A 13,664-nucleotide genomic window follows, 5' to 3' on the forward strand; every position below is an offset into this window, starting at 1 on the left:
CCACATTGGCAGGCTGTAACTGATTCCACTACGGTGCCATTTTACAAGCAGGCCCTGACGTACCAGGTCCCTTCTCTACAACAACTTCAGCTCTGAGCACCTTGTTCCTGCTATTTCTGAGCCCCCTTCACTCTGTCCAAGTCAACGGTCCATTCTCATCCCCCCAGGGGTCGGCACGGGTGGCACTCCGCATTGGTGGCAGCTTAGAACGGAACGGGGGTCTCACTCCGTGGCCAAGGTCAGGAAGGTATCTTTGTTCCTTCTGGACATGAGGAGGGGAGAAAAACACAGCTCATCTTCAGAACTGAATCAGGAAACCCTATTGCCTGTAGCTAAAATTTTTCTAAAAAATGAAAACAATGTTTGGGCTTCCCTGGTGGCGCAGTGTTTGGGAGTCTGCCTGCCGATGCAGAGGACATGGGTTCGTGCCCCGGTCTGGGAAGATCCCACATGCCGCCGAGCAGCTGGGCCCGTGAGCCATGGCCGCTGAGCCTGCGCGTCTGGAGCCTGTGCTCCGCAACGGGAGAGGCCACAACAGTGAGAGGCCCGCGAACCGCAAAAAAAAAAAAAAAAAAAAAATGAAAACAATGTTTAAAAGGGTGACTTGATGTCCACAATAGAATTAATTTTTAAGTCAAATAGCAGCCCCTAAGTTCAGGGACTCACTTGGGAAACAAACCATCCCTTATAACACTGGTGACTAAATAGGTTTTGCAGATTATTAAATGGCTATCTTTCCATTGTGAATCCACCTCCCGAGATTAAATATCTTCATTCATACAAGATAGAGGGAGATTTTTTAACAAAAAAAAAAAATTTATTTTCTGCACTAATATTTATACAGCTGTAAACTCAAATAATCATCCAATACTTGTACAAATCTGGGGAACAGTTAATAAGCACCTTCAATGGTTTCCACAGTTTAAGAATTTATCATTTACAAAATTTTAGAATGAGTTTAGTAAAATGAATAAGATAGTTATAAACATTATACAAAGTCATGACAAAACATTTGATATAGAGGGCTCAATATGGAATGATAAATATAAAATTAAACTAATTTACGGGGTTGGGCTATATAAAAGACCCATGTGTTCCCCAAACCTTGTGATTCTTGGGGATATGTGCCTCTCAAAACAAACTCCAATTATTCAAGGAAAGGCTCTCTTGATTCAGGTCTCATGTACTGCAGAAAAGGGGGTGGGAGGGGCTGAGTGTCCTGAGGTTTGCAGGTAAGAAGAGGGGTCTCTTCCTTAAGGAGAAAAACAGGCATATTCTTCCATGTCAAGTGTGTAAGTGTTCTCTGGCAAGGACATACCATTTTTTTCTTTGGCGTTATTTAAGAGTTTTTCTCATTGCTATTGTTAAATCCCCTCCTCCACCCTTTCTCTTGGGCTTTCCATTCCTGCTCTTGGTCAGTCTCTTTGAGATACTTCTGAGTCTTCTCTACTCCCTTACCCCGATCTTTACTGACTCAAATTCCTTAATCTCAGCTTTCAATCCAAAATTTCTATCATTTTAGGACTCTGGGAAGCAGTTGACAAAAAAAACAAGCAAACAAACAAAAAAACCCACTAGCTATATATAGTCAGGAGAGGTTTTCTAAACAAACTGTAGAAACATACACATGAAATGTGGCAATGGTCCTTTTAATTACACCAATGAGCAATAAATGGTCTGGATCACTAGTATATTCAGTTTGGCCCTCCTGGATTGTGATTTTGCATGAGAATACAGCCAGCAAGGGCCATGGATAGAGGGAGAAACAAAGGAGAAGAAAGCTTATGGTTGATTGTAGATTGGATCTCATGGGTGGAGGCCAGAGGTGAGGGACTATACGGGGTGTCATCACTGGTACCAGCCCCAGCCTGTGTCTCAGATGGGTCTCCATTGGGAGGCTGGACACAGGCGCCAGCAGTGGGGCTGTGCCACCCCAGAGACCAGATGCTAGGATCCAAGTGCTCTGGTAATCTTTGGTATAATTTAAGGCACATCTATAGAATCCCCATCCTCAAACATCTGACTCTACACATTGAAAGTCCTACTACAGGACACTCCTTTGATTTGAGCATTTGACTACCAAAGACGACTGCTGAAATGCCAATAATTTAGCTGGGAGAGGCTTCTCAGTATCATCCACCAAATACCCACGTATCCTTCTGACAGGGTGGGTTTTGACCAAAAAGCAGGGCTTGCTCTCTATAATGTGGGCCTTGGGCAGGATGCAGGTGGTACAGAACTCAGAGGCTAAAAGCCAGGAGTATAAAGAGGGAAATCAGAGCACCAAGACGAAAGTGTGGGAGGGCTAACTCCCTCCTTTGCTCACAGCCTTGCCTAGACAATCCTGGCTGGTGTGTTCAGCAGCTGACGGGATGATGGGTATCTCAGAGTGAGGCTGAGCTCGTAAGGCCACAGGGAAGGGGCAGTTCAGGCCTGGGGAGGTTCTGCTCACCCCTGGGGTGTTAAGGTTGGGGAAAGTTTCCAGCACCAGGATGGGGCATATAATCTTCACTCAGGGCTGTATAAGCTTGTCTGCGGGTTGGGGTCAGGGAGGTTTTCTGTCTTTGTGTAGGAGTAGAGGCTTTCCCATTCCAGAAGTGCAGGGCATATGTTTTGGGGAACAGTGAGGGCAATGCTGTTGGGGCTCAGGCTGGGTTGGCCCTGGACCTGGTGGCCACTTAGCCACCACGTCAGACAGTTTTCAGTCTGGACCCTTTCAAGTAGGGTGTTGCTGTGAAATACTTTAGAGAGGGAATGAGGCACTCTTGTCTTCATTTCCGCTCGATACAGTCAACGCCCAGGGTATTGTCAGGGCAACGGCAGGTCCTGCTTCCTGGGGTGGCCAAGCAGAGGTGGGTGCAGCCACCATTGTTCACTGAGCAGTAGTTGTGACCTGGAAAAGGCAGAAGTCAGCTCAACAGCTAAGAGAGTGGCCTCCATACTAGACCCCTTTTTGGTCTCTGGGAGGCCAAGCTTGTGGGGGCTCCTGGGGAACAGGGAAGGCTGCACAGGGCACTCAGCTCAGCTTATCTATCGGCTGTTTCCTCATCATTAAGGATTTGCCAGATGTGCAAAAACCTTGATTCCTGATCTGGGGGCTATGCAGATTTACCATTGAAGCTATTAAACAGATCTCAGGGAGGGTTTTCCAGCTCTGAACAGAACATGGGGTTGGAATTTTAAAGCACAATGTGTTCTTTATCTAGCTTGGCCACTTGACTGGGGGACAGGAGGGAAATCAGGAAGGAGGTTGGGTTAGGGGAGAGAATTTGGAGAGGCAGCCTAGCATAGACTCAAGCCAGGCTGCATAGCTCATCCCTGGTTCTGCCATCGTGAGCACCATAAGTGACCATGTGACTCTGGGCAAGTGGCTTCCGTTTCCTTATTTATAAGGTGAGCATAATAACAGTACCTACCTCATAGGGTTGCTACAAGGATTAAGTGAACGAGTGGATACGAAGCACTTAGTATGCTAAGTGACTTAATATATGTGACGTACCTAGCTCACAGTAAGTATCACATCCATGTTTGCCTGGTAATTATTATTATTATGAATTACTGCTGTTGCTGGCAGGCCAAATGGATGGATTTTAAAGCAGCAGAGATCCTAACACTGATGTTCCTCCTTGGAACCTGAAGACCGCATACTTTTAGACTTTTCCTCACCCTTATCCTCTATCCACTTCATTCTTTAACATTTTCTATTGATTCATCTTGGCTCACCTACTCAATAATGAAGACCCATGACGGAAGGGACTGTGTCTCACCTGCCACGTGATAAGGGCTATGAGAGGCCACATAGGTAGCAGCCGGAGTGTGGGCTCTGAGTCCCAGAGTGCTTCCAGCCCCCTGACCAGTTACAGCACAGGTGAGTTACCTTCAGGACACTGAGACAGGGCGGTGGTGATGCCATACAGCCGGGTCTCTTTGTGGGGATGGAAGGAATCCGTCTCTCTGGAAATAGCGAGATCCACAGCGACCACGGAATTCCTACAGAGCACCAAAAGATGGGAGGTTACAATACATCTAAGGTCTTGAACTCTTCTCTAGGGGGCAGCCTCTTTTGTTGTTTGGAGGCCATAAACAGATTCACTGGCCTTGCTTCCTAGCCATCCCTCCCTCTTCCTGGGATGAGACAAGCGTGCAATTCTCTGGCTTCTTAAAAAAAAAAAATTGGAAAAGGTCAGCTAGCTCTTCCCTCCGGCTCTAAATTCCAAGCTGGGAAATCGACTTTCTGTACAGATGCCCTTGCCACATCTGCTTGCTTGGTTTAACCCCACCTTCCTGCGGGAAGAGCTGGTCAAGAAGCGGCTTTGGGAATACTGCAGTTTATAAAATAAAATGGGGGCATGGAGCCCACCAGCCAGGTGACCGAGATCGGCTCCTGGGGAGAGAATAGACATGCTCAGGAAGTCCAAGTCTGCACTTGAAGCTGCCCATCAAGGAGCATCCAGATGATACGTGGCACCCCCTGCTTCCCTAGAAGCCCCGCCTCCCATTCCTTGCCCTCCTCTCTGACAACCAAAGGGCGAGGCAGAGGGGGCACCTCTGGAGGCGGGAAGGTCAAGCCAAGAGGCCACTTGGGAAGGGTGTGGCCTCCAGAGAGGGCGGCAGGGCAGGCCCCCCGGCCCCCACGCTCCAGCTGCTGACGTACGTCTTCCAGTCTGTGTAATAGAGATTCTTCCCGAAGCTTGTAACGGCGAAAGGATACTGGAGCCCTTCAAGAACCTTGCGTCTGCTGGGCTGATCGGGCTTCAGGCATTCGGCCCGATGGGTGCCTGTGTGGGGCAAACACAAATCGTCCATTGTTCATACAAGAAATGGGCCCTTTGTGTCCAAAAACGAGAGTAATGAGGGCAAGGGTGAGAGGGAGCGCTACAGGCTCATATCCTAGAGAACACAAGAGTTGCTCTTCTAAACTGGAAAGTTGTCTGTTCATCCTCCCTGGCCCCTCATTGATCAACACCCCCTCCATCCAGTACCCATACCTGGTTCTGATGGGGAGACAGAAGCTGGAGCAGAGGAAGAGCACCCCGTTTCACCAGTTCCCGGGGACTTAGGAACGATGCCATCTTCCAGCTCCTGCTCAAGCCCCTCCTCCTTGAAGCCTCTCCACACCTCCCCTCCCTGCATTCAGAGCCCTTAGAATTGCCGAGCTGCACAGCCTCGCATCAATACCCGCATCATGACCAACTTAAGGCTTGGGCTTTCACTTAACTGTGCACGCTTTACTCCCTGCATCCCCCATGGCACCCGACAGTGTCTAGAACAAAGCAGGAACACAAGAGAGACTTGATGGATGGCTGACATTCCTCCCCGACTGAGCATCTTGCCCACATCCCTCGCCTGAGGGACACCCCAAATCTGCCCAGGCAGGAGCACACATCAGGGCTGCATTACTTTATCTTCCTTGGCCTCAAGTCCTGCCTAAGCCCCCGGGGACAAGCGGGAGCTACAAGAATGTTAAGTTGTGACCTGCTTAATAGGTATCAGGATGAGGACAGGCTCTGGGGGGTCAGCAAACTTTTTCTTAAAGGGCCAGTTAGTAACTAGTTTAGGTTTTGTGAGCCAAGAGGCAAAAACCCAGGACATTATATAAGCATTTATATAACCATTTATTTATTTTACAGTATCAATCTATTTTATTAATGTAAACAAATAGTTTACTGAAAATGCCAAGGTTTAGTTTGTCCCCAGTCTGAAAGGTGGAGTATTTATATCAAATTACTTGGTCTTTGGGAGAAGACTTGACCGTACTGAAAATGAGTATGACTAGGCTGAATGCGTGATTTGTACTACATTTCTGAGATGTTCAGATTCTTGCATGTGAAACATAAAATGAGCCTCAGGAGTGTGAGACTAATAAATTTGAGCCAACTAGTTTGTCTGCGACAAAGTCTATGGATTGAAAAAACTTTTAGATAGCTCTAATGCCAACTGAATTAAGTTGTCATTGCCTTAAATCTGAAACTCTGAAGCATCCTATAATAAGAAATGTTGCATTACCACTTGAGCTTGCCTAAATAGTCCTATAAAAATGCAAATTAAAATACACAGTGTTTTGGAGGCCTCGGTGACATCGTATGACGGCGTAGTACTCAGTTAGAAATGACCATGTAGATTATACACTCAGTAAAAATGGGTAGAGTCCAGAGCACACGATGGCACTGGTAACTGCAGGCAGGCCCATCAAACTCTGCTTCCATCTTTTAAAGCTTTGTACACAAGTACTATTGGATGTGGAGGAATGAGACACCTTCTTTATATCTTTGGAAGTTCTTTTCCCTTTATGTGGCCCTTCTCTTCCTATGTGAGGTGGGAACTTGCCATGGAGGCCTCCCTGTTTTCCAAGAGGCAATGAGAATGCATGATCCTGGGCTGCTTCTTTAAGGCTCTTCACCGGGGCTTCTTAAAATGCTTGAGGGAAATGAGTAGGAGAGAGGGAGGGATCGATAGCGCACGGTTGATGCAAGATGCTGATAATTTTGTTGGTGGCAAATAGGAAGCTGAAACTCCAGCTACAGTTTTCTCTCTCCAAACTCCAGAACTCCACACTCCAGAGGCCCTCCTTTCCACGTGCTGTATATAACCTTTTAAAATGTAACATTTAAAAATGTGAAAACCGGGGCTTCCCTGGTGGTGCTGTGGTTAGGAATCTGGCTGCCAATGCAGGGGACACGGGTTCGAGCCCTGGTCTGGCAAGATCCCACATGCTGCGGAGCAACTAAGCCTGTGTACCAAAAGTACTGATCCTGCGCTCTAGAGCCCATGAGCCACAATTACTGAAGCCACAACTACCGAAGCCCGCGCGCCTAGAGCCCATGCTCTGCAACAAGAGAAGCCACCGCAATGAGAAGCCCACGCACCGCAGCGAAGAGTTGCCACAACTAGAGAAAACCTATGCGCAGCAAATGAAGACCCAACATGGCCAAAAATAAAAACAAATAAATTAATTAATTTTTTTTAAAATGTGAAAACCGTTTATAGCTCCTGGGTTATACCAAGGAGGTTGGATTTGTCCCAAGGCTGTAGTTTGCTGACCCCTGACCTGGAAGATTAAGAGCGCTCCCTAGACTGTGTCAAGCCTAGAGAAACAATAAATTTCATAGCAAAGATATGCAGCTATTGTTTGTGCAGGAAAAAAGCAGTTATCTTAAGCTCTCTTCCCCATAACAGATAATCTTGATAGTACAGGGGGTAACAATAATTGTTTGGTAAAAAACGAGGCACTGTTCCAACCCCAGGAGCCAGGCCTGGGGCTTTCCATCACCTGCATCCACCCAGCAGAGTTGAGATGAGTAGGCGTCAAAGGTCAGCCCGTTGGGCAAACCCAGGTCATCCTGCACAAGGATCCTCCGGTTTGTGCCATCCATGTAGGAAGTTTCGATTTTGGGGCTATCTCTGTTCCAGTCTGTCCAATAAAGATTCCTGGAGGAGGAAAAGGAGGAGAAAGAGGAAGAAAAACATGAAGATGCATGAGAAGTTCACTTAGAAAACACTTAAGACTCACAGTCTTGGAGAATGAACTTATGGTTACCAGAGGGGAAGGGTTGGGGGGAGGGATAGTTAGGGAGTTTGGGATTGACATGTACACGCTACTGGTGGCGCAGTGGTTAAGAATCCGCCTGCCATGGGAGGGAGGGAGACGCAAGAGGGAAGAGATATGGGAACATATGTATATGTATAACTGATTCACTTTGTTATAAAGCAGAAACTAACACACCATTGTAAAGCAATTATACCCCAATAAAGATGTTAAAAAAAAAAAAAGAATCCGCCTGCTAATGCAGGGGACACGGGTTCGAGCCCTGGTCCTGGAGGATCTCACATGCCACAGAGCATCTAAGCCCGTGCGCCACAACTACTGAGCCTGCACTCTAGAGCCCATGCGCCACAACTACTGAGCCTGCATGCCACAACTACTGAAGCCCAGGTGCCTAGAGCCCACGCTCTGCAACAAGAGAAGCCACCTCAATGAGAAGCCCACGCACCGCAACAAAGAATAGCCCCCGCTTGACGCAACTAGAGAAAGCCTGCGCGCAGCAGTGAAAACGCAACGTGGCCCAAAAAATAATTAATTAATTTTAAAACAATGGATAACCAGCAAGACCTACTATATGGCAGAGGGAACTCTGTTCAATATTACGTAACAACCTAAATGGGAGAAGAATTTGAAAAAGAATAGATACATGTATATGTATAACTGAATCACTTTGCTGTACACCTGAAACTGACACAACACTGTAAATCAACTTGACTCTAATATCAAATAAAAAGTTAAAAAAATAACAACAACAACAAAAAACTTTAAAAGAGGGGAATTCCTTGGCGGTCCAGGGGTTAGGACTCTGCGCTTTCACTGCTGAGGGCCTGGGTTCCATCCCTGGTTGGGGAACTAAGATCCTGCAAGCTGCAAGGTGCAGCCAAAAAAAATGAAAATAAAATTTAAAAAATAAAGTTCATTATGGAAAAAAAACACTTATAAAGAACCCATGGTGAAGACATTAGCAGACACTGAGACACAGAACGGCTGAAAAGGATCTGCAGGCGTCTAGACATTTCCCTTTGCCAAGACCCTTGGATCTGGCTCTTCACTTGAATTTTTCTGTTACTCTCGATTTCACTCCCCTTAAACGTAAGTTACATATTATATCTCAGTAAAACTGTTTAAAAAACCCCAGAACGGGCTTCCCTGGTGGCGCAGTGGTTGAGAGTCCGCCTGCCGATGCAGCGGACACGGGTTCGTGCCCCGGTCCGGGAAGATCCCACATGCCGCGGAGCGGCTGGGCCCGTGAGCCATGGCCACTGAGCCTGCGCGTCCGGAGCCTGTGCTCCGCAGCGGGAGAGGCCACAACAGTAAGAGGCCCGCGTACCGCAAATACAAACAACAACAACAAAAAAAAAACCCCAGAACACCATAACTGACATAAACACATGGGAATAATTCCCATATGCTGTCACCACACAGGAAGGCACAGCAGACCCAGGGGATGAAGCCCAGAAGCAAGGCTGGCAGAGGCAGTGGTCAAGGCACCTGCTGTCAGGCAGGTGGCTGAGCGGCCACAGAACAAGAGGTGTGGTCTCAAAGGGAAAGAGTCAAAGCGTCAAGGAGACACGGGCCCGGTGTGTAAGATGTAGAGCTTGCAGTAAGGGAAAGGGAGAAAAAGCACTGATACGCTGACAAAACCCATAGGGAGGGACTCCAAGGTGTTCATGCTGGGTTGGCCCCCAGGAAGGAGCCCCAGGGGGACATTTATGCTACCTTGATACTCTTCTGGGATCGATACAAGTCAGGTGTTGATTCACATTCAACCCAAGTGGAAATATCCAATTTCTGAGCTGTCAGCTTACAAAGGCTCTTGGTAAAAGATTGGAAAGTGGAACACGGTATCAAGTCCATGATCACACGTAAACATACTGCCATTTCGCCATGGATATCTGCAAGCCACCGACTGTAGACTCACTCATCCTAAACTCATTCATTTCAGGAGAGCAATGCTGGAGTTATAGCCTAACATTTGAGAAAATCCAAAAGGGCAGATGCAAATAGGAGAGACGCACACACAGATTTACACAAAGATACCCTCTCACGGAATCCGTCACGATGCCTCTGGGATTCACCAAATCAGTCTCAAACAGCACCCGGCGCTGGGTCCCATCCAGCTTTGCAACTTCTATCCGATCCAGGTGAGAATCCGTCCAGAAGATGTTGCGGCCAAGATGGTCAAGAGCAATGCCTTCTGGGCTTCCAAGATCTAGAAGCAAACACCAAACATGGGCTTCCAAGATCTAGAAGCAAACACCAAACACTCCTGATTTTTTTTAAAGCAAGTCAGATGAGGTTTTTCTGATTACTCAGTGCTATTTCACCTGGCATCCAATCCTTGCACCTTGAAAAAACAAATGGGAGTGTTAAATGCTTGTTGTTTAAGATAAGTAACACTTAGTGACAAATTGAAAAATGCTACTCATTCCCTCGATGGACATCCACCCTGTGCACTACATTGGGAGCCAGGCCCATAAAGATGCTGAAGCTGTGGCCCTGCCTTCAAGAAGAAGCCCACAGCCAATCACAGTTCAGACCGAGTTCCAGGTTCTGTGGGAACATGAAGGAGGGACACTGGACTCAGCGTGGGGACACCAGGGAAGGATTCCTGGGGGAGATAACACCTCCTAAAGCTGGTTCCTGCAGAAACAACAGGACTTTGTCAGGCAAAGATCCTGGATAAAGGTTTTCCAGGTAGTGGGACCAGCACATAGGTCTAAAGGAAGAATAGACACGGCCTGAAGTAAACCATATGTCATTTTGTGTGGCTGGAGACCCCAAGGGTGGAGGGTGGCCAGAGATGAAATTAGGATGCCCGTGTTAATGCGCTTAGAGCTTATCCCTTATGCAAAGGGGAGGCACCAGAAGATCTGAAGATGGGAACGGGACAGATTTACCTTATTCATCAATGGGGGAAAAAGGTATTTCAGAGAAATAATATATGCAAGAAATCACAGCGTTACTACTTCGATACAAGTATTAGGATTACAAAGAAGGGGTGTCAGGAATTGTGAATAGCACCCAGAAGTCCTACTAGGCTATAAGCAACTGATTTCCAAGCCAGGGGTTGCCACAGCCTCAGCTGACTGCAATGGGAACCTTCAGCACCCACCTAACCCAATCAGGAGTTCAAGATTGCAATGGTTTCCTGACTAGAAATACAATCAAGTTAAAAGCTAAAACCCCACCAGGGTTTTACTGGTGTCATCTGGGATTCTTTCCCCTCTGCTGATTATAGAATCGAAGGTCATCTAGTACAGCTGGAAGTGGAAACAGGAAGGGGGAGAGCCGAGGATGGAGCTAACCTGCCCCAGGGGCCTGGAACGAGGAAACCAACCCAGCACTGTTTTATTTCTTCTTTATTTATTTGGTTGCATCGGGTCTTATTTGTGGCAGGCGGCCTCCTTAGTTGTGGCTCGCTGGCTCCTTAGTTGTGGCAGGTGCAGCACTGTGTTCTTTCATCAATAGAGGAGCAATCCCGACCTTCAGCCCCCTCCACATCGGCTTTCACTAGACCCCTAATACAATCATGACTGTGAATGCCGGCAATGTCTAAGCCCCCTCAAAGGACCCCCAACAGAGGAAGTTTATTAAGGATTAAAAACAGCAGTTTCTAATTTTAAACAAGTTCTTTATTGTTCTATCCAAAAGTAAAGATTTATGAAGTATTAAAATATTTTCCATGTCCCTAGAGGCAAAGAGATGGTGAGACTGAACTCCAAAGGCCCCTTTCAACTTTCAGACAATATCAGAAGAAATCATTCTGGGGTATATTTGGAATGAGTACATCCTGTCTGAGAGGCATGAGCTATTCAGACACACATAGAACAGTGGGACCAGGGAAGGCTGTTCAATGAGCGTCTCTTTACAAGTTCCAGGAAGGAACTCCGTGTCACGTTGTCTCTTTATAAACAGCCCTGCTCTTGACGTCAAACCCAAGAGCAACCCTACCTCCTTCCCCAACCAGGGAAATACTTTATGGGATAAGGAGCCAAAGGAAAGGCCTGGAAAACCTCATCCTTTGCTGTGAGTCAGGGCAAGATGGGAAGACGTCAGGGCAATATATTCCACACTGATTATGTTGAAAGGAAACAGATGACGATACTTTTCAAAGATATTTGGCTAGGACTTTAACTCAAGGAAAGACAGAGAAACCCAGGATTCAGACGTTACGAAATTAAGAAGAAAAGAAAAAGAAAAGATACACACTGCCATTTTCACTCACTAGGAATGTACCAACACATACCACGATGAAGATGTAAGTGGAAGTTTCTTTCTCTCTTTTTGAAATTAAAAAAAAAAAATGTATCCCTAGGGATCTTTCTTCTACAAAGATCACATTCTGATTTAATTCTGTGTTTTCACAGTGGGCTTTTGTCTGGAATGTTTCTTACTGAGCTTAAAGCTTTCTTGGATTATCAGTTCCAAAAGCAACAGGAAATAGCAAACGATGACCTACTCCCCTCTTCCACTGGGTTTTGAAGTTAAATCACAGATAATAGCAACAACATTTTTAACAGTGATAAGATGCAAAAAGGCATTTTCAAACTTCTGTTCATTAAAGCAAGCCATGAAAACTAGCAGACATTATTTAAATAGCATACTGGATCCCAGAAAAGGATTTGAGGTCTATGTCCAAAGTCGGACATATTTAACTCAACCTCAGTTTAATTCCTGCTGCATCATCTCTTCCGAAGGAGCCAAGGAAGGAAAAACATGCCCCAGGGGCTACTCCGCAGACACAGGGACCCTTCCAGAGTACCAGCTTCTAGGGAAATGTTAAATTGGAAATTGGAAAATCTACAGTTGGCCCCAAGTAAAAAGAAATACCAAAGAGGCTCATATATTTTAAGGATGTATCTTTGATTTGAGTGTTTTGCAGAGGAAACAAGATGATTTTACACAGCAAATATCATTGGCATGACAATGTCTTTTGATTGAAAATATCTGCAAGTCAGCTGATGAGTCACAGACTTCGTGATGTGTAATATTTGACCTTTTCAGTACAGGAGAATTTTTACAGGCCCTTGGGTTTTTGTCATAATGGACTTGAATCTTGATACAACATATCTACGTAAAATAGCCTTGGCTTGTTGAAGGTAGGCATTAACATAATAGAGTCCTCAGCTTAAATCAGCATCCGTAAGTTAAGGAATTGAGGTTAAATGTTGAGGGGTAAGCTGTGCCAAAGTGCCATGTGCTTTATCATCAGTGAGGCAACAAAAACAGAAATGTCTGTAAGAGTTCAGCCTGATTTTCCGTACTCTTCTGGCAATCTGAGCAAGGTCCAGTGGGGGTGAGGTAGAAGAGAGGAGACCCACCCCACCATGAGATTACAGGTTGAAGTGACAACCCTTCAACTGGAAAACTGTCTTGCGAATAGACTCACTTCTCAGGGACAATATTTGCCAATATGCTCGTGATCCTTCCATCTTTACGATCTATCTGCTTATTGCCTGATGGACCACCCACCCTGGGGCAGACAGTCTGAGAATCGGTTCTAGGCTCAGCAGCCAGAGGGTGAAATGTATATCCAAACTGGATGGTGGAGTTTGGCCTTTATTATTCCTTAAAACTGGCTACAGAAGCTTTCAGAGACAGGCATGGACATTTACCCCGTTTTAATTTTACTCTCCTTAGGCTAGCAACAAATCCCAGCTAAGATGTTCATGATTTAGTGATGAGTCCTCAGAGGACTCTTCAGAGAAGGTTGGAAAGGGCGATGTTTGAGGTTGAGAACACAGCCCCTCTCAGATTACCATATCCTGCAAACAACCATACACCGCACCCCTCCACTCTCTCCCAAGAGCCACGTGGGCTGCTAGAAGCAAAACCCGAAAAGGAAGACTGACACTTGCTTGCCCACCTTGTCGAATGATGGTGCTTGGCTCTCCACCATGCAGACTGGCTCTCCCAATGGAAGGCTGACTGATGTCGGTCCAGTAAACCATCTTGTCCACACAGTCGAAGGCCAGTCCAATGATGACTTTATCCTGGAAGTGCAGACCAGTGGTGAGAGTGGTCCACCTACTAGTGAATGATGATGGGGGGACTCTTTCCTGTGCTTAGAGGCATTTAGATACCTTTTGAAATGAATTGTCTTCAAGTCTTTGTCTTT

At 46.3% G+C, this 13,664-nt stretch overlaps 1 protein-coding gene across 2 annotated transcripts in view; it reads right to left on the minus strand.

Annotated features, from left to right (window-relative positions):
• Positions 1 to 1,633: 1,633 nt before the first annotated feature.
• NID1 (nidogen 1) overlaps positions 1,634 to 13,664 on the minus strand; it is a 93,736-nt gene continuing 81,705 nt past the window's right edge. For both annotated transcript variants that reach the window (XM_060126074.1, XM_060126073.1), the window contains exons 15-20: positions 13,413 to 13,539; positions 9,584 to 9,755; positions 7,271 to 7,428; positions 4,655 to 4,778; positions 3,878 to 3,990; positions 1,634 to 2,893 (exon numbers count right to left, since the gene is read on the minus strand). In XM_060126074.1, the coding sequence (XP_059982057.1) occupies positions 2,772 to 2,893; positions 3,878 to 3,990; positions 4,655 to 4,778; positions 7,271 to 7,428; positions 9,584 to 9,755; positions 13,413 to 13,539 (816 nt within the window). In that variant the 3' untranslated portion in view covers positions 1,634 to 2,771. The remainder of the gene's footprint in view (positions 2,894 to 3,877; positions 3,991 to 4,654; positions 4,779 to 7,270; positions 7,429 to 9,583; positions 9,756 to 13,412; positions 13,540 to 13,664) is intronic.

This window comes from Lagenorhynchus albirostris, chromosome 16 (assembly GCF_949774975.1).
Source record: "Lagenorhynchus albirostris chromosome 16, mLagAlb1.1, whole genome shotgun sequence".
Taxonomy (NCBI): Eukaryota; Metazoa; Chordata; class Mammalia; order Artiodactyla; family Delphinidae; genus Lagenorhynchus; species Lagenorhynchus albirostris.